The 22,858-nt window shown below is 37.6% G+C and overlaps 5 protein-coding genes and 1 non-coding gene across 8 annotated transcripts; 2 read left to right on the top strand and 4 right to left on the bottom strand.

The window, feature by feature from the left end:
- The first annotated feature begins 57 nt into the window (after positions 1-57).
- On the top strand, positions 58-3,922 carry LOC140797533 (N-alpha-acetyltransferase MAK3). Of its 2 annotated transcripts, XM_073151073.1 has the most exons (5): positions 58-323; positions 412-532; positions 1,436-1,491; positions 3,230-3,437; positions 3,556-3,922. In XM_073151073.1, the coding sequence occupies exons 1-5, from the start codon at positions 132-134 to the stop codon at positions 3,558-3,560; spliced, it is 582 nt and encodes a 193-aa protein (XP_073007174.1). In that variant the 5' UTR covers positions 58-131; the 3' UTR covers positions 3,561-3,922. The 2 variants fall into 2 exon arrangements, with proteins under 2 accessions (XP_073007174.1, XP_073007173.1); XM_073151072.1 differs by having other exon boundaries at positions 59-323; positions 3,230-3,608.
- A 91-nt stretch (positions 3,923-4,013) lies between these two features.
- On the bottom strand, positions 4,014-9,516 carry LOC140797531 (uncharacterized). Its single transcript, XM_073151070.1, has 5 exons — positions 9,384-9,516; positions 8,710-9,260; positions 6,672-6,788; positions 6,160-6,527; positions 4,014-4,869 (listed from the first exon to the last, which is right to left on the bottom strand). Exons 2-5 carry the CDS (start codon positions 9,214-9,216, stop codon positions 4,371-4,373), a joined length of 1,491 nt encoding a protein of 496 aa, XP_073007171.1. The 5' UTR covers positions 9,217-9,260; positions 9,384-9,516; the 3' UTR covers positions 4,014-4,370.
- A 1,245-nt stretch (positions 9,517-10,761) lies between these two features.
- On the top strand, positions 10,762-10,833 carry TRNAP-AGG (transfer RNA proline (anticodon AGG)). The gene has a single exon. It is a non-coding gene; the product is annotated as a tRNA-Pro (tRNA).
- A 302-nt stretch (positions 10,834-11,135) lies between these two features.
- LOC140797923 (protein MHF1 homolog) lies at positions 11,136-13,294 on the bottom strand. 2 transcript variants are annotated; one of them, XR_012110748.1, is made up of 4 exons: positions 13,165-13,294; positions 12,989-13,060; positions 11,760-12,325; positions 11,136-11,516 (listed from the first exon to the last, which is right to left on the bottom strand). XR_012110748.1 is itself a non-coding variant. In XM_073151626.1 (4 exons), exons 1-4 carry the CDS (start codon positions 13,286-13,288, stop codon positions 11,419-11,421), a joined length of 375 nt encoding a protein of 124 aa, XP_073007727.1. In that variant the 5' UTR covers positions 13,289-13,294; the 3' UTR covers positions 11,136-11,418. The 2 variants fall into 2 exon arrangements, 1 of the variants encoding a protein (XP_073007727.1); XM_073151626.1 differs by having other exon boundaries at positions 11,760-11,840.
- A 2,410-nt stretch (positions 13,295-15,704) lies between these two features.
- Positions 15,705-16,781, bottom strand: LOC140798029 (uncharacterized). Its single transcript, XM_073151750.1, has 2 exons — positions 16,473-16,781; positions 15,705-16,341 (listed from the first exon to the last, which is right to left on the bottom strand). Exons 1-2 carry the CDS (start codon positions 16,757-16,759, stop codon positions 15,915-15,917), a joined length of 714 nt encoding a protein of 237 aa, XP_073007851.1. The 5' UTR covers positions 16,760-16,781; the 3' UTR covers positions 15,705-15,914.
- A 2,520-nt stretch (positions 16,782-19,301) lies between these two features.
- LOC140797542 (obtusifoliol 14-alpha demethylase) lies at positions 19,302-22,858 on the bottom strand. Its single transcript, XM_073151091.1, has 3 exons — positions 22,646-22,858; positions 22,092-22,573; positions 19,302-20,487 (listed from the first exon to the last, which is right to left on the bottom strand). The coding sequence occupies exons 2-3, from the start codon at positions 22,554-22,556 to the stop codon at positions 19,489-19,491; spliced, it is 1,464 nt and encodes a 487-aa protein (XP_073007192.1). The 5' UTR covers positions 22,557-22,573; positions 22,646-22,858; the 3' UTR covers positions 19,302-19,488.

Here is a 22,858-nt window from a genome sequence, read left to right as displayed (position 1 = left end):
TAACACCCTTAAGTTTTTATCAATTAAAAAATACATTATTTGTACGTTAGAAGAGCCGAGACCCTTTCTTCGCAAAAACTATTATAAGCCAACGGAGCTCCTCCGTGAGGGATCGGGCGGAGAGAGACACAATGGCGGCGGAAGTTGGCGGCGGAGGAGGGGAACCCGCGGTATTCCCACCGGGGGAGATCGAGTACGTGAGCTACGGCGGAGAACACCACCTCCCCCTTATCATGGCTCTCGTCGACGACGAGCTCAGCGAACCCTACTCCATCTTCACCTACCGCTACTTCGTCTACCTATGGCCAAATATCACCTTCCTCGTAATGCTACTACCACCGATCTCTCTCTATCTCTCTGTAGATTTCTCTCTTTCGTCTCCAATTTCCCAATTTTATGGCAAATTTGTAGGCGTTTCATAAGGGCAAGTGCGTCGGCACGGTGGTATGCAAGATGGGGGAGCACAGGAATACGTTTAGAGGCTATATCGCGATGTTGGTAGTCATCAAACCCTACCGGGGAAAAGGAATAGGTGCATCAAAGTTTATTCCTTTCGTGCTATTTTGAATATTATTTATTATTTATAGCTTGGTTTTGTTTAGAAAAGGAGCAAATTTGAATTATTCTATTGTTGTGGATCATGACACTGTTGGTTCTGGGAGTTCTTTCGCTTTCTTTATGCTGAATTTGATAGAAAATGAGATTTTTTTTTTCATAGGAATATGGTGTTAAAGTGTACATACGAGTGGTAGTCTAACTGGGAAGTGAAAATTAAATGGATTCTTTTCCTGATTAATTTTGGATATTTCTAATTTGCTGATTATAACGAAAAAGGTGAACCATTTCTTGAAGAAACTAATATTTTGGATCTTGAAGATTTGGAGTGTGTTTATATTAATAGAGTTTGGACTCTAACATGTTTCAACAGTTGGTATCTCTGCTGCAAAGAATTTGTATTCCAATTCACTAAAGTGCTACAGCTATTTCTTGTCGGATGATATGTTTATTCTAGTTGTTTCATATCATAGTGACGACTTGGTAATAGATTTAATCTATGAGAAACGAGGCACCTAACTGCAACTAGGAAAGAACATTTCTATAGACTTCCAAATGAACATATCATTTGTATGCTGCATGTGTTTGATGGTTCTTTTGTTTCCTGAACTAATATCTGTTCTGTTTGTTAGACCATATCTATTTGCTGTACCTATCTTAGTGTTTTGAAGAACATTAATATTTATATATTACATGAATGAATTGTGTTTGTCAGAAATATCAGATAGATAAAATGTTAAGTTTCTGAATAGAGTTACCTATAGATCTATTATTAGTAATTTTCTTTCTATGAAGCAATGAATGTGTAAGAACAGATTGTTTTTTTTTTCATTCTTAATATGGTTTATTTGAACTAATCATGTACTTTTTCATGTCGCAGCAACTGAGCTCGTTACCAGATCTATCCAGGTGATGATGGAATCTGGTTGTGAGGAGGTAATGACTGTTGCAAGAAGTTCTCACCTATGCAAATAATACTCTCAATATTTGAATCTAAATGAAAGTATAAAGATATGTGATTAATTTAATAATGGGAGTATGGGTCCTTTGCTATTATTTTATCTTGTACCTCAAAGACAATGATTTGTTCCTGCACAATCAGAACGTGTTTTGAAGATGAAACATCTTGAAAGTGTGAGAGATCAGTTGGAGGTTGCCAGACCTGATTTAACTGCAACTCCTATTGTAACTCAAGGGCTATATGGGTTTAACAGAAGCATGTTAAGTTAACTCCAAGATGACTCTACGGCTTTTTCCCAAACTAAAATATTAGAATTTGGCTAAGGGCCATGAAGTGGCAGTTTTGGGTTTTCAATGGGTCTTTATATTAATTGGGGTGATTCCCAATTCTTATCAAAGAAAAAAAAAAGAAAAAGAAAAAGAAAAAGGATCTTAGATAGTCTAAGATCAGTGCACTCTGATGTCCCCTTGGAATTATGCTTTTCAGAATCGTCCATGTTCCATGGATGTTTGAACAGACTTGCAACTATTGAATCTAATAAACCTATGTGTCTGTACCACATCACAGACATGAAAGTTTCTTCCTGAAGTTAGTTTAGCTTAAATTAGTGTTGCATGAAGGATGTAGTACCCAAATTTAAGATCTCTCCCTTTATCCATGAAGCGTCGGAAGATACACCATACCATGGTAGCACTTAGGTCTCACAGATGTCTCTAAAAATTAGCATCCAAATTAAGATCCCTCTCTTCATCCGATAAAAAAGAAAAGAAAAAATATACCTCCCATGCAGTCTGATTCATTACTTTATTATCTCTCACTTGTAGAAGATGGCGTCTTGTTTTCAGCTTGTTTCACTTTTGTTTATATTATTTTTCCTGTTACATAGTTCTTTGTCACTCTCATAAGTAGGTTCTGTTTTCTTTTTGGCCCTTTAAAATGCTAGGAATTTATGCTTAACTTGCAGAGTACTATCAGCATTATTTTGTTTCCCTCTGTCTATGAGCAATGAGACAATTCAAATTTCAAACGACATTCCAAGAAAGCTTATGGCTCTTGTATGTGCTGCATCTGGTGAAGGGTTATTGTTTCTAAAAGTTGTATTCTGAAACTGAAAGTTCATAAATTGTCTGATGTATCCTAGTAATAAAGACAGTAATATCCTCTTTCTTGTCTTAACATGACAAGATATCTATGCTTTTATTTTGAAGAGGAACATTGGTATGTTGTTTCCTCTCTCTATCAGGATATTTATGTGGGTATTAAGGGGATATCTCGTGAATTATGTTAGAAACCAGTATGAGTCCCTATCAATATGTTGTACCTGAAGGAGAGATCCCACTATTCTTAATATTGGTAAAACCCTGACTTTAGTTACCTGCTCTCATGCTATGAATTTGCTTGAAGCTGATATGCTCCTGCTTGCTGAGTAGAAATTACTCCAGGAAAAGGGTAATAGTCAGACTAACCTATGTAGATGGTTTTTTCTTTTTTTCCTTCTTTTCATTTTTCTTCCATTCGTGATATCCATATCATGGGCGGCATACTTTAGATTGTACATCTGTTCACCATTTAATGCTTGTGCCTTATAAGGCAGGTATGCATGAGTATAATTTTATCTATCTGGAACTGCTACGAGTCATTAGAAGCACAGATTGATATCTTTTGTGGACCAAATATACACCTCTTTTAATCTTCTTGGCTTGTTATATACAGGTAACACTGGAAGCAGAAGTCACAAACAAAGGAGCCCTTGCTCTATACGGTCGCCTAGGTTTCATAAGAGCGAAGAGATTGTACCGATACTACTTGAATGGAGTGGATGCTTTCCGCCTGAAGCTACTGTTTCCTCGTCCAAATCCCACTTTTCATGCTACCAGCATAGACGGAATCCATAACCAACTTGCTGAAAACGCACGGGGAGGTGCCTCTCAGATGTATTATGATCTTCCATAGAAAATGCAAATAGCTGCTTGCAGCTTATTGGCCTTCACTGCTTTCTTGACTGGAGGATTGTGATGCTGAATCAATCCTATCTTCAGGTTAAAAATGATCTGCACCAAAGGACACGAGCTGATTGAATTCCCACACATACCTAGAGATGAACTCTCATGCTTTCAAGCGCCATTACATGGTGGATCACTTTCCTATTGTGCAAACTGTAGATGATGCCGTTCATCCTTGTTCAGTAAATATTTAAGGGTGTGTTTTGCTTGCGTGTTTCTTTGCTATATATATCAGGTAGGAGTTCTGCTGTCAATTTGGTGGAGTAACTTCTTGTGATCAGAAGCTGCTCTGATCGCCAGATCACTGAGTTATATTTGCCCTGTAGCATTTGAGATCCCTACTAAATGCTTTGTAATTCTTGCGACTAAATGAATGGTCTCCACTGTTCATCCCTTGTTACTATTTAATGTTGTTTTCTTTGCAGATTAGTCAAATCATATACTTTTATCCTAATAACCTTTCAGATTAAACAAGATTACAAACTTGACAATGATGAGCAAAGGAGCTGAAACAGACTCGATATCATTTATCTACTAGTCCACTAGGAACAGATCGCATTTATCTTCAACCTCACAACAGCTACATTATCATCCAAGTGACTACGAAGTAAACCATAAAATGCATGCAGACACCAAATAAGTCAAGTATAGAGACCCCAAATGTCAGGTGGATGCAATTGTGTACTGCCTCTTCCAGATCTCAATCTGGCAAACTTATCCATAGGATCTTTGCATCTAGCAAATGTAACAGGTGGACATCATCAAATTAGTAAAGCCAGAGAGACAACAAAGTGGTACGTCTGAAGCAATCAGAAAGCCAGAGAGACAACAAAGTGGTACATCTGAAGCAATCAGCGATATGCTGGTGCTGCACCAGCAAATGAATAGAGAGATGAAACAGGCACATTCTGCACATCAGCTCTGATTGACACTGGTTCTTGAAGACTTGTGTTGTTTGCACGATTTGGATTGCCATAGGGTGCTTGAAGACTTGCTGTGTATGCATGAGTTGGATCGCCGTAGTGTGCTATAAGACTGGCAGTGTATGCACGGTTTGGATCGCCATAAGGCGCTTGGCGACTTGCAGTGTATGCACGATTTGGATCGCCATAGGGTGCTTGAAGACTTGCACTATATGCACGTTCGCGATAGGGTGCTGTCCAGTAGCTTGTTTGAGGTGGCAATTCAGGTACACGTGTAACATGGGTGACAGGTTGCTCAGAGTAGTTGACCTCATTCACACGATCAGCACTCACAGCTGTTTCACTCACCCTGCCTGTTAACGACCTGTAATCCCTTACAAGGAGTGGATCTCTTGGAATTATCTCTGGGACTAGTCTGTATCTGATGCTGAAAGAGACGAGCATCACTCAGTATCAACCAAAATAATAAGATTAAGGCCTGTTCTAGTAAGTGGCTAACAGTCCACTAGTCAATCAATGCTAAATTTCAGTGTCAGTTGGTAGTTGAACCTCATAGCACATTGTCAGAATATAAAATTTATAAATCATCGTTCTCCAACAGCTTAAATTTTTATAGTATTTGGTAATTTAATATAATATCATAATAGAGATCCGCAAATCTTACCAAAACCCTATTTGTCATTTAAAATAAAATCTTCACTTATTTAAGTCAAGTCCACTTCTTAAGTCCATCCAAATATTTTAAGCTCAGAAATGAGAGGAAATGTTAAAATATAAAACATAAAAGACATCATTGTCCAACGACTTAAGTTTTTAGAGTATATAGTTAATACACATCACTGATCAAGGTAATATAGAATGGACAATAGAACAGAACATGATAATATATGGCATGATATACTAATATGGATACAACATTAAATTTTCTATTTCCTTTGTTACTTGCTGATCACTTGCACTATCATAGATATTCACCTATTTGTTCATAAATACAAAATCTTGATTATTTTTCATATCCCTGAATTTCATTTTTTTGCAATTTTCTAGCTGCAATTTCTCTAACAACTAAAGCTGGTTTCTTACTTGATTATGGTGTAATTAATATTACAATAACATTTAGAAATGACTTTTTTATCCTTAACCTCAACTCTGTTGGACATCAGCATGGGAAATAGTTCACCATTATTCATACAACGAAAAAGTCAATGAAAGTTTTGATGTAAGAACTGAAATCAAGAAAGAGATGCAGTTGGTAGTTTGAACTTTAAACCTCACATCACATCAATGATTAACGTAGAAATAGCATTGTATACAAGGAAGAACAGAAAGAACAAGGTACAGATGTGGCATTATATGAAATGGACAATCTAGTACAAAGACAACATTATGTGAACCTCACCTAGCTAATTCATGTAAATAGAATTATTGGGTCCAATAGGAAATTACACATACTATAACTATTCAAGGATGAGAATGAATCTTGAAGCAATCATAGTGATAGAAGGGACTGCTAATTCTTAAACATCACTAAATTCTTCAATAGACAATAGAGAGGTCTCAAGAGTTTCTGGCAGGATCAAAGGTCAGGTTCTATAAAGCATGTGCACATACAAAAAAATATTTGAGAAATATCCCAATATCAGGCACCCTTCACAGAGAAGAGAATTCAAGCATAGTACATCTATATACCAGATGATACCAGCAAAGAATTACATACCTCCCAGATGAAATAGGATTTTCCGTATAGTAAGATCGCTCAGGATCCGTTCGATATGGATCATTTGAGATAGCTGGATAATATAGATGATTATGGGGAGGCAAAACAGATGCGGGAGCAGGTCGAGGCTCTGCCATGGGAGGCTCATGTTGGTAATGTGCATATGGATCATTTGCATATGGTAGTACTTGGTGAATATACCGGGACTCAATAGGCGGTGGAGCAGGTGGCTGTTGTCCAGATCTATAAGGATCCTCCAGAGGATGCAAGTGAGCAGGAGGCGGAGGGCGCCTTTCCTCAACATATTGTGGGGGTGCTGGTTGATGTGTTAAACTGATGGGTTGGAACAACATTATCAACTTATGGACCTGTAATTAAGCTCAAAAAGTAGAAATTCAATCAGCAAACAAGGAAAAAAAAACCCAATGAAGTTAACTTCAGAAGCAAATAAGTGACTAATCCCTTTATCTTTTTCATGCTATAAAATAGAAATATAGATAATCAAAACTTACTTGCTTTGAGTTGAGCTCAGGAGTAAACTTGCCCTTTGAACTATAGTTCTCTTGTATAGCATGTCTGAAAGTACTCTCAGGAAGAGGTAAGCAATCCTTGTCAATCTTAAATTTAACCTGCAAAATATGGAGATATATTAGTAATGAAATCTAAAATGTAGGGCTATACATAATTAACAGCCACAATTGCAAGTTCATAATATAGGAGTTCACTTTAATAAGTGCAAAGCGAGCGTCTCATTGCAAGAAGAAAACAATCACCAAAAGGGATGATGGAATTGTAAATACAATGCATTGCATTCAAAAGAAAGAATCTGATATTTTCCAATCACAACAGAGATTACTGTGTGATATTTATTCTACAAGTCATTACCTAAACAGAATTATACACACACTAGAACTGGAGATCTTTGCTTGCATGCACTGTTGAGAGGAGAGCTATAGAGGGAGGGATTTGAGAGTAGAGGATTTAGGGCTCAGTGAGTTTTTTTTTTTTAATTTATAATTTTAACTAATGCACAATCTGTTCACACCCAAACCATTTTTGCCCGACCCGCTTGCCACAATGTCGGCCTGCCAAAGCCTGATTATGCGGTTCGACCACATAATTTGGGTGCATAGTGTGTTAGCAGGGCGGCTGGCATGCTGCCTGCCTAGACGGCTGTCAAAACTATTTTTCAATACACTGGAAAAAATTATATCTGTTAACTGTTTTATAGAAAACATTACACTGTCCCATTACTGAATGGGAATAGTTTCAAATTCCTGACATTCTAACTGCAAAACACTTATGCATCTAATAATGCGTTTATGTGGGGCTCCAGCACCACTTTGTATTTTTATTCCAACCTTGGAATAGTGTCAAAGGATATTTTTAACATCTTCAAATAAGCAAATAACCCAAATAATGGAAAAGAAACTATATATTCTGTAACAAATAGAAATTACTAACAATATATGATATTTCAAGCTGTAAGGAGAAAATGATCTCTAACCTTAAATAATGGTAAATAGCATGTAATGTGCAACATGAACGACCACTCTATGCTATGCGACCTTATAGTGATAAGTTACTCATTTGCCTCCGCACTTATCCTTTTTTTTATCATTCATGAGCTCGAAGATTAGATATGAGATGGACAAAGAGTCAACTCTCTCTTAATACAAAGACACTTAGGTCTTACTAAAAAAAATTTAGCTAACAGATGTAGATGGATCTAAGCTCCAAGTCATCGTGTCGCGGAACCATTATTCTTAATTATCACACCGTCAAGCTGCTTTTCCAAACTAACAACCCGCTGAGCCAAAGCCAAGCTAAGCCACCAACACCCAAACAATTTGCTTATAACAAATTGTTTGGAGGTGGACTTAAATCTTATGACCTTCTAGGTCACAAGTGGGTACCCTCCCAACTTTCTAAAATTGCTTGGTGTCTCCCCCACTTACCCCGAAACAAGACTACAAGAGTTTACTTGACCACATGAGTATTTGGTCAGTACACCAAAGCTTGCAGGAAATTTCTGCACCATATCATATGTGGTATGCAGTTACAAGATGTGGTTTCGGGTAGAGAAGTACCTCATGAGGGCATGTGAATGTCAAAAGATGAACCCAACTGACCCTATATTCTGACAACCTAGTGATCATGTCAGAATATATGCCGTTCAAAACACAATGAGAAAAGGTAAACCAAACAACTAGATCATGTTTCTCTGATTGCCAATACCAATTGGAATAAAGGTTCATAAATACAATAGAAATATTGCGTCGAGGGTAAAACCTAAAGGGTTACAATCTCAAGACAGATTAAATATCAGATTCATCCTAATAATAAACAGATTGTTTAGATTTCAAAGACCACTCCCACAACATCTTACTAAAAAATATTGTAAGACTACAAAATTTTACTGTGGAAGCAGGCAAAGATATAGAGACCATCAGATGCAAACTTCCACAATTATAGAGTAGATAAATCTATCTGATCCAATTCAACAGGAAATAAAAGAAAAGGGAGGAAAATACCGAGGAAGCGACATACCTGAGAGGGAAATGCTCCTCCAAAAGCCTCCGGAGCCAGATTCATCCCACCTTTGGACGTCGCCTTGTAAACCCCATAAAGCAGCTTGACATCGAAATCGTAAAGAAACAGCTTTGTCCCAGGCTTGATCTTCTCGACCGCCTCGATCCTCCCTCTCGGCAACCCAAACACGCGATACTGATAGCACTCCGGCTTCGTCTTCCCGCTGCACATAAAGATGAACCCCGAGCTCTTCTCCTGCCTCTCGTTCCCATCACTCCCCTCCACCGCCTTACTACTAATAGCAGCGGCATCACTGGGTCTGGACGCCGAAGCCGACGCCGTCGCTGAAGCCGGAGTCTCCACATTCCTCTCATCGTTCGCCGGCTCCGGCGCGGCTACTTCGTTGTTATACTTACCCTTAGTTTTCTTCTTGAACTTGCTAGAATTGGACGAACCAGGGGTGGAAGAAGTCGCCGCCGCCGCCGCCGCCTTCTTCTTCTTCTTCACCTTCTTTGGCTTACCCATGGTTGCTTTTAATCCAAATCAAGCAGCAACGGGGCTTCTTCCCGCTACCAAATTAGAAGACGAGGAAATGAATTCGCGGAGAAGAGAAGGAAATGGGATCGATTAAACCCTAACCCGGAAGGAGAAGAAAGCCCTAACCTTAGAAAGAGGAGAGAGTGGTAACTTACCTTGGGTTCGGAGGAGGTTGCGGGAGCGGAAGGAGGAGAGAGGATAGATCAAAAAGATATCCGGACGATGACGGGTGAGACCAACGGCTGGGATCGATGGGACTGGACGATTACGAATTACGAGGCGCGCATCAACGAGTTACGGGAATTTTTTGAACTAAATAGGCAGGCAATCTTTTATAAACAGTTTTTTTCTTCTTTTCATTTACCGTTAAAATTAGTTAGACTCAAAAATAATATTATAAAATATAATAACTAAATATTTATTTATTAAATATATTATTATAAAATATAATAAATCAGACATGTGTTTAACAAATACAATCAACCAAACAATTCATTTATTTATTTATCTGGATGCAATATCTAGATAAATACATAATTCTTAATACATAAGTATTTTTAAATATAATAAACAAAACAATCTCTAAATGTTTTATTTTAATTTAAGATTTATTATGCGACTTATGATATAAAAGCTAAGCTGGCCAAATTCTTCTCTAAGATGATTTTATCGTAGCTAGGGCTATTTCATAATTATTAGAATTGGATCGAGCTGGTGAGAAATAGTGAACTAATTAAGGAACAAGTTTAATTTTATTATCAGACCAAATAACTAATTAACTTAGTTAAAGTGGACAACTCAACCATTTTTAGGCCAACGTCCCTTATTTTTACAAAGTAACCAAATTATTTTACTATTTAGTTATTTTATTCTTTATCCTAAGAGTATTTTAGTCCTAAAATTTTAAAATGTTTAGTTAATAATATATTTGTCTTTTTAAAATTTTGTGATTTTAGATTTATCTAATGGATTGACTTCTATAGTTCTATTTAATTTTATGTCTAACTAATAACTTATATTATGTGTTGAAAAATGTTTAGTTAATAAAATACTTCCATACTTCTATAGCTGTAATATGCAAAATCATAAGTTTTTAAAATTTGATGTTGTTAAACATAAAGATCAGTTAAAAACGACCAAGTAATAGAGGGCATGGGATTATACTGCTTTTGTAAATATTTGTTGACATTTCAAATTATTTAGAACTATATATATATTATTTAAATATTTTTAAAAAGTTAGCGATTCACCTAAATGAACCATCGGTGGTTAAACTAAAAATCTAGTGACTCGACCTCTAACTATGTCAATATTCGATCAAGTTCTGATAACTATGGATCATTCTCTCTTTGCCTCAGACCCATTATTTTCGAAAGCAAAAGCTCTCCTCAAAGCCCGAGAGCTCAATGTTACCCGAAGTGGCCTAGAGACGGATACTAAATATCTCACTAAGATCATCTACCACAAAATTTTGGCTGCTGTGAATCATATTTATTACCTTTTATATTGATTTCTTAAGAAAGACTGTACAATGGGCATTTGGTCTAGTGGTATGATTCTCGCTTAGGGTGCGAGAGGTCCCGAGTTCAATTCTCGGAATGCCCCGCTAATTTAATTTTGAGGTTAGTTTTTCTTTTTCTTTATTTATTTATGTATACTTATTTTTTCTTGATCTAAATTCCCATTAGTAAGCTAATAAAACGTACGAAGGGAAAAAAAAAGATGCATCTTTACCAAACATTACAAATATTATGTATACTTCCACAAGAATGCAAGATACTACTCTGTGCTGGGATTCACCAACTATTACTCATCTAACTACCTCAGAAACTGAAACTGATAGTTTGTCCTAAGAATGTTTTCGCCGTAAATCTGATTAACAATTCGACAAGCTTTACCTCCCTGTGTGATAAAGAAAAGGACATTCATAACTACAAAAGCATTTGTAGGCGGTGGTTTCGACATAATATCCGAAAGACAGGATTAGTCTATACATGCCAACACAAAAGAAGTGATTTCATGGCCTGGCAGGAGGTACAATTAAACATATGCTGAAAACCCCCAATTGGCAGGAGCCTCTTGCACTATGACAAGCTTTTCAAATAAGGTGCAAAATATATCCTCTACAATGAGGAAGAAGCACAGTGAAGACTTGCCACCAGCCAGGATGTTCTCTATCTTTGTTTTTTTTTATGATCTCTTTCTCTTCCTTTCAGTTTGGGGTTCCTTTCCTTTCAGTTCTTGAGAAAATGACCTCAACAAACTGGTCAAGTGCTCGTTCCGATGTGCTGAAACAAATCAAATTCGGGAATTATTAATTGAGTAAATAGAAGAAAGAGCTGAGGTATTATTGTATTATGCCAAAGCCATCAAATGATTGTATCATTTCAAGAAAGAAATGCAACTTCCAATAGCGCAGAACGATTGTACTTACAGACAATTCTTGGCAACCGATTAACCGTTTTCAAGATATACAAAGAACAAGAGTAAGATCAATACCACAACAGAAGTTCAAATTAATGTCGTAGTACCTGATAGTATAACGTCTTCCATGTTCACGGATTTACGACCAGCATGCTGTGCAAACAGTTCTACGTCTTTTGCCAACTGTTCTATTTGTCTCAAAAAAGATAAAGAGTAATTAGATGGGCACTTCCATTGTCAACCATAAATCAAAGTAATCGCAAAAGTGGAAAAGGAAAAGTAATGCCAAACCAAACTAGAACTCAAGGATCATTTAGGAATGAGAACTCAAGGTCATATACTGAGACTGTAGTTAACTGGTAATTCTTCCAAATTAAGAGAATTCAATTACGCATGCTATGGCAGGCATTGGGCAACATACTGATTCTTTTGAATGTTAAATTAACAAACTTTAAAAAAGAATTATTTAGAAAGGTGATCTAAGACTCCAAGATAAACATTTATTTGCATATCTCCAGTACAGAAATAGTGAACGACACAAAAATTGCAACACATCTTGCATTATTTGTCTGAACCAGCATTGCAGAAATTCTTATCCATTTATTCCAAAATATTTGTGTTGAAATCTTCTTAATTCGATGCACTGAACAATCAGATATCCTTCCAAATTGATCTGCATCAGAGGAGACCAAAGGAGCACAATCATTTGACAATTAAGGAACCACCTTTTGTAAGGTGCATCAAACTAAAAGCTATTAACGTGTATGACACTAAGATTATGATCCTTCTGATAAGATTAAGTTCTGCAATACACAATTTCCATCTGACCACAAGAGCAACTTTGCAACCTGTGCTTATAAATGCTTAAAAACATAAAAGCATGCGTCTATGGTACTATTATTTCATAAGTCCACAGGGCAATGCAAATAGAAGATCTTATGAAACTACTTATAGATAGAAGATTTTGCCACTTCTTCACATGATTCATTATTTAAGTCTTTAGGGCCTTCATCACAAAAGGAGAATGTGATGCAAATCATGAATTTTGAAGGTAAAACTTAAAAAAAGAGTAAGGCATTAATCAAATCAAAACTTTGAAGCACAGATATAGATAAGGAATACGGGGATACGATAAATTCTTAAAAGTAGGATATGGATACGGCATGGATACGCCAATGTGAAGTACTAGATTGGATGCCCCTAGTAATGCAAACATGAAACATAGTACATGAAAGAAAGAAACATTAATTGACAAACTCCATGCTCTAAATTGAACAAGATTTAATTGGAAAACATGACCGAAACAGGAATTAGGGTTTCATCAGCATCATTCCACCTGTGTACTTGAAGGCCAGATCCGCGATGCACGCCACCACGGGATCCGAGATCTCCATCCCGGCTTTCTTAGCTGCCCAAAAAGAGACCAACTTTGGAATCAAATGAGAAAGAAATCAAGAGGATGAGGAAGAGGACAAGAAAACAAGTGTTAATCGCGGCGGAATCGGATCGAACCCTCGGCGTTAGCGATGGAGATGACGGAGAGACGAAAGCGATCGCGGAGGAGATCTGCCTTCGTCTCCGCCTCCTCGTCCTTGTCGAAGTCGGCCCCCTCGCCGCCGCCGCCGCCGGATTCCATGGAATTAGGCTCAAATTTGGCGCGGGAAAATTTGGTGACAATTATATCGTCAAAGTCTTCAATCCGAGCCATTGAATCGCAACAACGTGGACCGTCCGATACATCGGTTAAGAAGTCGAAGCTGTTTCAAGAATACAGCAACGACTTCAAATAAGCTTCAAGTGTTTCATATTTTTGATGTCTAATGTAACATGATCCAATGGAATTAAAATTTAAAAAAAAAAAAACATCTTGGAGTCTAAGATTTTGACTTAAATCCAAACTTATAATAATTTCAAGAGAGAATTACCAACAAGAAGAAAAGGCAATTTATTCAACCATCTCACCATTCTTCTGATTACATAACCATATTCATAAACATTCACAAGTCCCTCAGACTTGGAATTACATAAAAAAGCACTCATTTTGACAAGAACAAGATTGGAACATTACTTGCATTACTGACTCTTCAGTTCATATCAAACAATATCATCACTTCATTGGCGCGGTTCACAAATTCGAATGGCGAATTATATCCTGCAACACTATAGCCTGAAGGATTGTTCATCATGCTCTTCTCGACAGCTGACTCCCATGGAGTTCCTTGGAGGCTCTTCTTTAGTGCTGCAACTTCCGCTGGGATGTTTGAGTCATCCAGGAATCCTCCAAATCGCCTAACTGCGGCATAAGTTTGCTTTGGCCACATCTCTGGGTATACTTGATCAGATGCAGGAGGACTTTGTTGGTACTTCTCTGGCAAGTAGAATCGAACAATGTACGACGAATGATAGGCGTCGATCAAGACTGGCGCCGTCATCTCGACCCTCTCTCCTTGTTTGTTGTTCCCTTGGATGTAGGAGAAGAGGCTAACATGCATTGCAATAATATATTTTGCAATCTATGAGCTAAAAGTAGATTGACTGATATAAACTAAGTTAACCAAAATATGTTGATCAGAGAGAGAAGAGAGATTACCTGAGGAAGCCTTCATTTGATGCAATCCTATAAGAGTTAGATTTTATAGGTGGAGTAGACATCCACATATCTTTCTTATAGCTCCTAATCTCCAAATCCTCTTGGTAATAAATGACTTGGTAAGAAGGGCACTCTAATGTATTACAATTTGGTGGCTTTCCATAGGATGCATCACTTCTCTCTACAGACCAAAGCAATAGAAGCAAAGGTAGAAGGAAAGCCATTTGATTAATGCTAAGGTTTGCAAGAGAATTATATATATTTATAGGAAGAAAGAGAGATGCCCAAACTGGACTTCTTCTATTTTAGGTGGCCAAGATCACTCCTATGGTCCTACATATGTTAGTTCAGCATTAACACTAGTGCAATGTACTTGTGATCCGTATGTCTTCTTCCAGGTTTACATACACTTTGGCACTTTGCTGCTTTTATTTTTTATAACTGTACTGATGTGACATGCAGCTACTGGGAGCAGATCATCTACAGTCAGGGATGCATGGATTTCCTCAAAAAGAAACCAGAAAAAGAAAATACAACATGAAGCAAATGCTAATGACTCCTACTTTGGTGCCCGAGGATTCTGCATAAGAAGGAATAACTCAAGAATCATTTACCAAGACTATAATTTATTCCAAATTTCTAAGCATCCCATAGTAGAAGCAGATAATTTTGCTTAATTCTGTGAAGTTATGTATTAAGATGTACTAGTTTCATTTCTTACTTGGAGTTGTTATGCTGTATAGCACTGTAATATGCTTCTAACTGAAAACAGCATATTATCGAGAAAAAAGAGTTGCTATGATTTGATACTTCTATCAAGGGGGATTTAAGAGGGCACAGAATTAGAAAATGCTGCTGTATCTCTCTTCTTGTTTGAGCTTAATTGAGCTCATCATGTTAGTTCATGAAAAGTTCCTGTACTGATTAGAAAACTAAAAGTTCTTGATTTATGCCGTATGCAGTAGTTATATCAGCCATATTGTAATATGCTTCTAACTGAATATAGGTTATTGAAAAAAAAAGAGGAGTTGATATGATTGATACTTCTATCAAGGGGGATTTAAGAGGGCATAGAATTACAAAATGCTGTTGTATTTCTCTTCTTCTTTGAGCTTAATTGAGCTCCTTATTTCAGTTCATGAAAAGTTCTTGTACTTATTAGAAAACTAAAATTTCTTGGCGTATGCCGTATGTAATAGTTATATCAGCCATATTCTTGCAATATCCTGAAATCCTATAGATTTGGCATCTTATATATGGATGAATTGTATTTCAGGTAATCTTTTTCTATAGACTAGGCATACTGTATTTGTATGTATACAGTAAATGTATATTAATGTAGTTAAATCTAGATGACAACAACAAGTATTAGATTTTGCCAAATCATCAATGAAACAACTTCCTACAGCGTAAAGTAAAACCCTTGATTGGATTTCTTGAACCAATTGTCCTCACAAATTCATTTCTAAATGAAATCAACTGAATTTTATTCATATTAAATCATCATCTCAAACTTGTTCCAACTTGCAACCATAATATAACAGTTGCATTTACATCAAACAACACTGACAAATAATTGACAACAAACTTATATACCAGAACTTGACACACTTTTTCATAGTAGAGTTTGGTTTCTTAAGTTCACCACATTAACAATCTACTTTAAACAACACTATGGCGTTATTTTCATATCAAACAACAGCATCACTTCATTGGCACGGTTCTCAATCTCGAATGGTGAATTATATCCTGCAACAGTGTAGACTGAAGGATTCTTCATCAAACTCTTTTCAACAGCTGAATTCCATTGAGTTCCTTCAAGGCTCTTCCTCAATGCTGCAGCCTCCGCTGCAATGTTTGAGTCATCCATGAATCCTCCAAATCGCCTAACTGCAGCATAACTTTGCTTTGGCCAAATCTCAGGGTGGACTTGGTCTGAGAGAGGAGGATTGTTTTGGTTTTTCTGCGGCACGAAGAATCGAGCGACAAACGATGAGTTGCAGAAGGGGCCTTCTGATGGGTGGACGTCAATCAGGACCGGTGCAGTCATCTCGATCCTCGCATTTTGCTTGTTGTTCCCTTGGATGTAGTTGAAGAGGCTAACATGCATGACAACAAGAAAATTTGCAATATGTGAGCTAAAAGAATAATCTTGCTACCATTTGCTTGTTCTAGGAACTATGTATGCATTGCCGCAGAGAAGAAGGTAGCGAAGGTGAAGAGAGATTACCTCATAAAGCCTGAATCTACTGCAGTCATGAAAGAGCTAGAGTTTACAAGTGGAGTAGACATCCAGATTGCCTTCTTATAGCTCCTAATCTCTAGACCATCTTGGTAATGAACTACTTGGTATGAAGGGCACTCCAATTTATCACAACTGGGTGGCTTTCCATATGCTGCAATAGACCCATCACTTCTCTCCACAGACCAGAGCAACAAGAGCAAAGGTAGAAGAAGAAGAAGACCCATTTGCTCAAGTAGTGAGATGTTTGAATTGCTCATGTTTGTATGAGACATACATATATAGAGAGAGATTTTTGTGGTCTGTGCTTCTTGTTCTTTGTCCTTCCATTTGAATGGCTGACAATCGAGGTCACTCTTTTACACTCACTTTTGAGTTGGTTCAGCATTAATATTGGTGGCATGAACTTGTGCTCCAGAGTCTTTTTCCAATTTATACTCTTATAACTTCTTGCATTTAGTCAACTGCAGTGGTGTTAGCTGCCTGATTGAGTAGAAAATTTTCCAACTACTTGACTGAATGAAATTCCTGCGGCCAGGGATGCAGATTATCGGCTTTCATTCGAGCACTCTGACAATAGGCAGGATGGTTGGAGTAGTAAAGAATCTCTTTAATGCATTGGATAGGATTCATTAAATGTAATTTGTGAGCCCACATTCCACTTGAAGTTGAATAAGAGATTAAGGGTGCAAACTTAGTGCACCTCATTCCACTTTAAAAGCTCGAATTATACTTAATTTTTAGTAGCTTATTCTCCTATCAAGTTGGTTGCTATATCATATCACTTTGATTTCTAAATCCACCACTAATTAATGAATGCAACTAACCATATTGCTTAAAATTTATCAACCACAACTCGAATGCTCTCAAGTATGGTTTCTAGGAGGACTTTCTCCTACCACAATCCCAATACAAAGACACATCCTTCAATACAATGTGGAGTTCAATGATCTCTGAATCAAAAGTGTTATGAGCCACTCAAATAAACGCCTAACATTTCTTAAGATGCAACTCCTAGCAGGTTCAATAAATATGAAATGGTGGCATAATGTATCAACTGGTCTCTGTCATCCTTCTCTTAAATTTTCTAAGAAGAGCTAAAGGAAGACAATATAATAGGGAAATTTTCTGAGAAGTTGACAAGTTGTAAGCAAGATAGGGATTGAGAGAATGAGGTTAACAAACTTGATGGCATCCATGTGAAGGGATTTTGGTACCCTCTAATGGGATTGAGATGCAAATATACTAGGCTAGTCAGTTATGACAGTATTATGTTCTGTCTCATAGTGTTAGTTCTTCATGAACAACTTAAATCTTCTGCATTTTTTTGTACATCATGCTAAAGGAACATTTAGTATTCTAAATTTCCAAGTGAACCAATGTCTTTGCACAAGGATCTGTGGGTGATATTATCTTGCCACTAACAGTTCAACTCTACTGTATTCTTTTACTGATGAGAGGTAGCGATATGTTTTTCAAATTGCAGTTCGCTGAATTCATAGTTTTATCTGAGAATGATACCATTGATGGCATAATTCATTTTGGATTTGGATCTTCCTGACACCAAGTTCATCACTTACTGATGTGTTCTACCCCCTTCTCAGATGATCTCTTATGCCAGTTGCGTGTGATTTGCAATTCAGAAACTTGCGTGGTTCTTGGTCGGTTTGCTTGTTTTAGCTCTCTCTCTCTCTCTCTCTCTTCCATTAATCTTCTTTAAGTTTCACTTCCCTCCTGTATTCGTAATATTCGGAGCTTCTACCATTTTAACGTGAAGTGTAGATTTAGTCAGCATCAAGTACACATTCTATATATTACCATATATACTTGAAGAATTTTCTCGATCCAGATTCAAGTACCAATATGGAAGATAAGTTGGGTGGATGAGATCATAGTTTGTCTTTGGAAAAAGAAAAAGGAAAAAAGGCGCTATAGCTAAATAGCCTAAATCTGATGGTATGGGAGCTGTCAATTGTGTAATCTTGATGACAAATAATAGCACACAACTACATTGAATGGATGTCATGTGAACATCAACCTAAATTAATTTGAATACTCTAAAGGGCTTGCAAATAATTACAAAAAGATTTGATTTATTTATTTTTATACACTCGACTCCCGGAAAAAATAGAGTAAAACATGCATAGTTTCGTGCTTTCAGCAAACTTGTGTAATAATAGATGAACATGAACTTATTTTCAAAAGAACTAAAGGCAATGTTTACTTGTGGAATAAGAATAGAGTAGGTATAATTATTTTAATTTTTAATACTAGAAGAAGAGAGCTAATACTAGTATAAACTATTATAATATCTAGTTCAATACTAGTATAAAAAGTAATAATTATATTTCATGTGACAATAAAATTAATATAAAAATATTAAGAATTTGTGATGTTTTAAAAATACTCTTGAGCCCGTGATAAATAATATTTACAAATTTTCCCCCATTCTAGGGTATACCGGATTATAACCCTTTATGCGAAGGAATACACACACGAGTATTTATGTGTTATCATCTCAAAAAGTAAAATAATTATCTTAGACTATTAATAAATAATTTTTAAAAAATTATATAAAATAAGATGAGAGAGAATGTTAAATTAATACACTAAAATAAAATAAAATATTATTTAGTTATTAATACCAGAATAAGGAGGCTTATTTTAAAGTAAGCTTATTCCTATTTCACGGTTAAACGGGGGTTAAATTTTACATCCCAGGTTGAATTCTGATGAACATATCACAAAGGAGATAGGAAAATTAAATACCTTCAGCTGAAATATACATCCATCAGTGATAACCAAACAAAGTAGAGATAGCTGCAAACTGCCAGACTACATAAATAACACAAAAGCCATACTACACTTCCTGAATGAAGGAAAAAAGCTACAAAGAAGCGTACTCTCAATGCTAAACACCACATTTTCCAGTGCAAAAGGAATCTGCAAGAATAAATAGGGCTTGACACACAGGAACGTTTGGTTAGGATCAGGCAACAGTCTGTCAGTCGACAGTCAGCCTTCGGCGCTTGTAGCGCACCATGACTTCACCCTTGACCCCAACCACCATGGCGTTCCAGTCAGTCTCAGGGAAAGGGGAGATCAGTTCAAACTCAAAGTTCCTCAACAAATGGCTCCAGATGGCCTTTATTTGCAGGTAAGCGAACGGCTCTCCGAGGCAACCATGCCTGCCACCGCCGAAGGCGATGTAGGAGAAGGCTCCAGCAGCCTTGTCCTCCTCTCTCCCAGGTGCAAACCTGTCAGGGTCGTAGTTATCAGGATCCTTGTAGATATGCGGCAGGCGGTTTGCAAAGGCTGGCGAGGTGGCAACAATGTGGCCCTTTGGGATGTCGTACTCTTTCCCTTCCCTCGTCTTGACAGTGAAATCACTGTGAGAATGGCGAAGCAACATGATCAATGGAGGGTGGAGCCTTAGAGCTTCCTTGATGCAGCGATAGAGAACATCCATCTCTGACAAGATGTCGTGGTCGATTTTATCCCCGTGTTTCTTCAGCAACTCCTTTTGCTCCTCGACAGCAGCAACAAGGTACTGCTTAAAACGGCAGAGGTAAGCTCCCGTCCATGTTGAGGTAATAGAACTAGTGTGCTGTCCAGCAAATAGAGCAGCGATGAGAAGTCCAGTGACCTCTCCTTCAGTTGTGGGGCGACCATCCTTGTACTTCGAATCAATGAAGCACTGCAGCATGTCTTCCTCAGACTGACCAGAGCTCTTGCGGGATTTGATAATGGTGGAGAAGATCTCAGCGATCCTGGCACGTGCCTTGTCACGACGGCGGTGAGCAGGGATGGGGAGGTAGGGGAAGATGACACTGATGGGTTGCATGCCATTGTCGAGGTCATGAAAGAGAGCAGAGACGTCATCGAATAGCTTGTCTCTCACCTCCCTACCTAGCAAGCATCGACTTGCAGTCAGTATGATGAGGTGCTCCAGCTCATACTTTAAATCCACTGTGCCGCTCTCTCCCCACTTAGAGAAGTAGTCCTACAAAATGCATACAAGTTCCAGATATGAGATCACTCTTAAGACATCACTACATTACTGAGACATCATGCATTGCTAATCACAATGATAACAGGGTCACAGAAAAGAAGAGGTCTTAATCCTATCCACAAGAACATCAAAACAGAATATTTCTTACAGAAAATAAAGATTTTCTCAATTATACATTATGGCAATTGTCTCAAAAATAATTAGTTACAGGTTGACGTAGTTCAAAAGTCAGTACGTGTCTCCTGTAATATGACAAAATTTACCACTTGACTAGATGTGTAGTACTCCTGCGGGTTTATTGACAGGAACTGGTAAAGTTTCAGCCAAAATGAATTTCAATATACCTCACCAGTTGAACTCAAAAGGTCAACGATATAATATTATAATCAACCAAGTTTTAGAATAAAGATTTCTCAATTATCTATTCTGGCAATTGCACCTACAAAATAATTAATTACAGGTGGACTTAGTTCAAAAGTCACTACGAGTCTCCTGTAATATGACGAAATTAATCATTTGACTAGATGTGTAGTACACCTGCAGGTATATCGATAAGAACTGGTAAAGTCCATGCAAAATGAATTTCAGTATAACTCCCCAGTTGAACTCAGAAAGTCAAAGATATAATGTTATAATCAACCAAGTTTAGAGTAAAATAGATCATTACGTTGTATCTCAAGCAGTTCAAATGTCATGAGAAGATGAATAGCCAAATAGATGATGGGGCTGATAATTTCATATATTGCATATATTACAGCAGCTAATAATTATGGATTTGCATAATCAACATCATATATATCACTCTCCCCTCAGCCGAAGCAAAATGAAACAAGTCATTGCTATATATTCTGCACAATATCAGACATATTGACTCAGTAACACCCAGGAGTCTGATCAAATAACTCTAAAGACTATGTTCCTATGAAGAACAATTAAAATAAACAAAAACTTTCTCGTACCTATACATATGCATAAAAAACGCTAATCTAACAGAAAGATGGCATTAACACTACATGTCATTACTTAAATATATGCAAAGAGAGTTGGAAGGTTCAAATCATCTGATATTTGTAAATTGAAGTGCATATCGATGATGTTTGCATTACTACCACCCTAAATAACTCATCTCCACGAAGCCAAACAAATTTAGTGCAACAAATGATGATGATATTTTTAAAATAGAATTCATCCCATATCAAGTAAAACAACTTTAAAACTTTGCCTATTCAAAATCTTGAATTCATAATTTAGTTGTTTGAATGTTGCGGAGGCATTCCGACCTTTAGAAGTTTACAGCTTATGGGAAAATAATCTCGATGAGCATATGGACAATGTAGGAATCAACATGCAGTCCAGATTTATTAATTCCGTATCTTAAAAGCATCATTATCCCCCCTTTCCTATGATAGATAGCCCCATGTACACAGACAACACCACCATATAAATCTTGCATATTTGACAGAAAAATAGCTTCTTTTCATGTTAAATCCTTCCAAAATCTAAACTTTACTCTAGAACAAACAAAACCAATCAAATTTACCGCTAGAACAAAATCTAAAATTTACTCTAGAACAAACAAAACCAATCAAATTTACCTCAGCCTCGACGACCATCTGATCGACATAGCTCCTCAGCTTCGTCACCCTAAGCGCCTCAGTGAAGAACCTAAACTGCTCCTGCCTCACCGAGTAATCCACGTCAAACACCACCCCGGGCCCGAACGTCGGCACATTAAATTGATACACTTCCTGCTGGCTCATCTCCGACTCCGGCGCCTTAAAGAAATGCGCCGACACGTCCGGCCCGATAAAGAACGTGATCTTCCTATTAACAATACTCACAGTAAACACGCTCCCAAGCTTCCTGTACTCTTCCCTGATCATCACAACCGGTCCTTTCATGAAGCGGAGCAGACCCCCGATCACCGGAAACGAACTGACCGCCGGCGGAAGCCGTTGGTTGGATCCCCGGCCGAAGAGGCCGACGAGAATCTTAAGGAAGATGGCGGTGGCGACGAAGGCGACCACGGCGGGCAAGATCTTCGGATCGGTGAGATCCATGGCGAGATCGGAACGATCTGGAGAGGAGGAACGAATCAGATCTAGATCTAAGAGACGAGAAAGAGAGATAATGGGATTACAAGGGTTACCTTTTCCGATTCGGATATGGAGAGATTGAGGCGTGAAATCCGAAGGGCTTGGAGAGGAGGAGGAGGGGTTTAAATAGAAGAAAAGATTCGAGCGAGGGGGTTTTTTATAATTAAATTTATATAAAGGGAAGAAAAAGTTTAACTGGGGGCGGAAACAGGGGAAGCGAAACCACGAAAGAGTGGAGATCGGGAGTGCCGAGTGAAGTTCGGAGA

Source organism: Typha latifolia, chromosome 11 (assembly GCF_019914945.1).
Source record: "Typha latifolia isolate L0001 chromosome 11, TyphaL0001v2, whole genome shotgun sequence".
NCBI lineage: Eukaryota > Viridiplantae > Streptophyta > Magnoliopsida > Poales > Typhaceae > Typha > Typha latifolia.
This window is presented reverse-complemented; position numbering and strand designations above follow the sequence as displayed.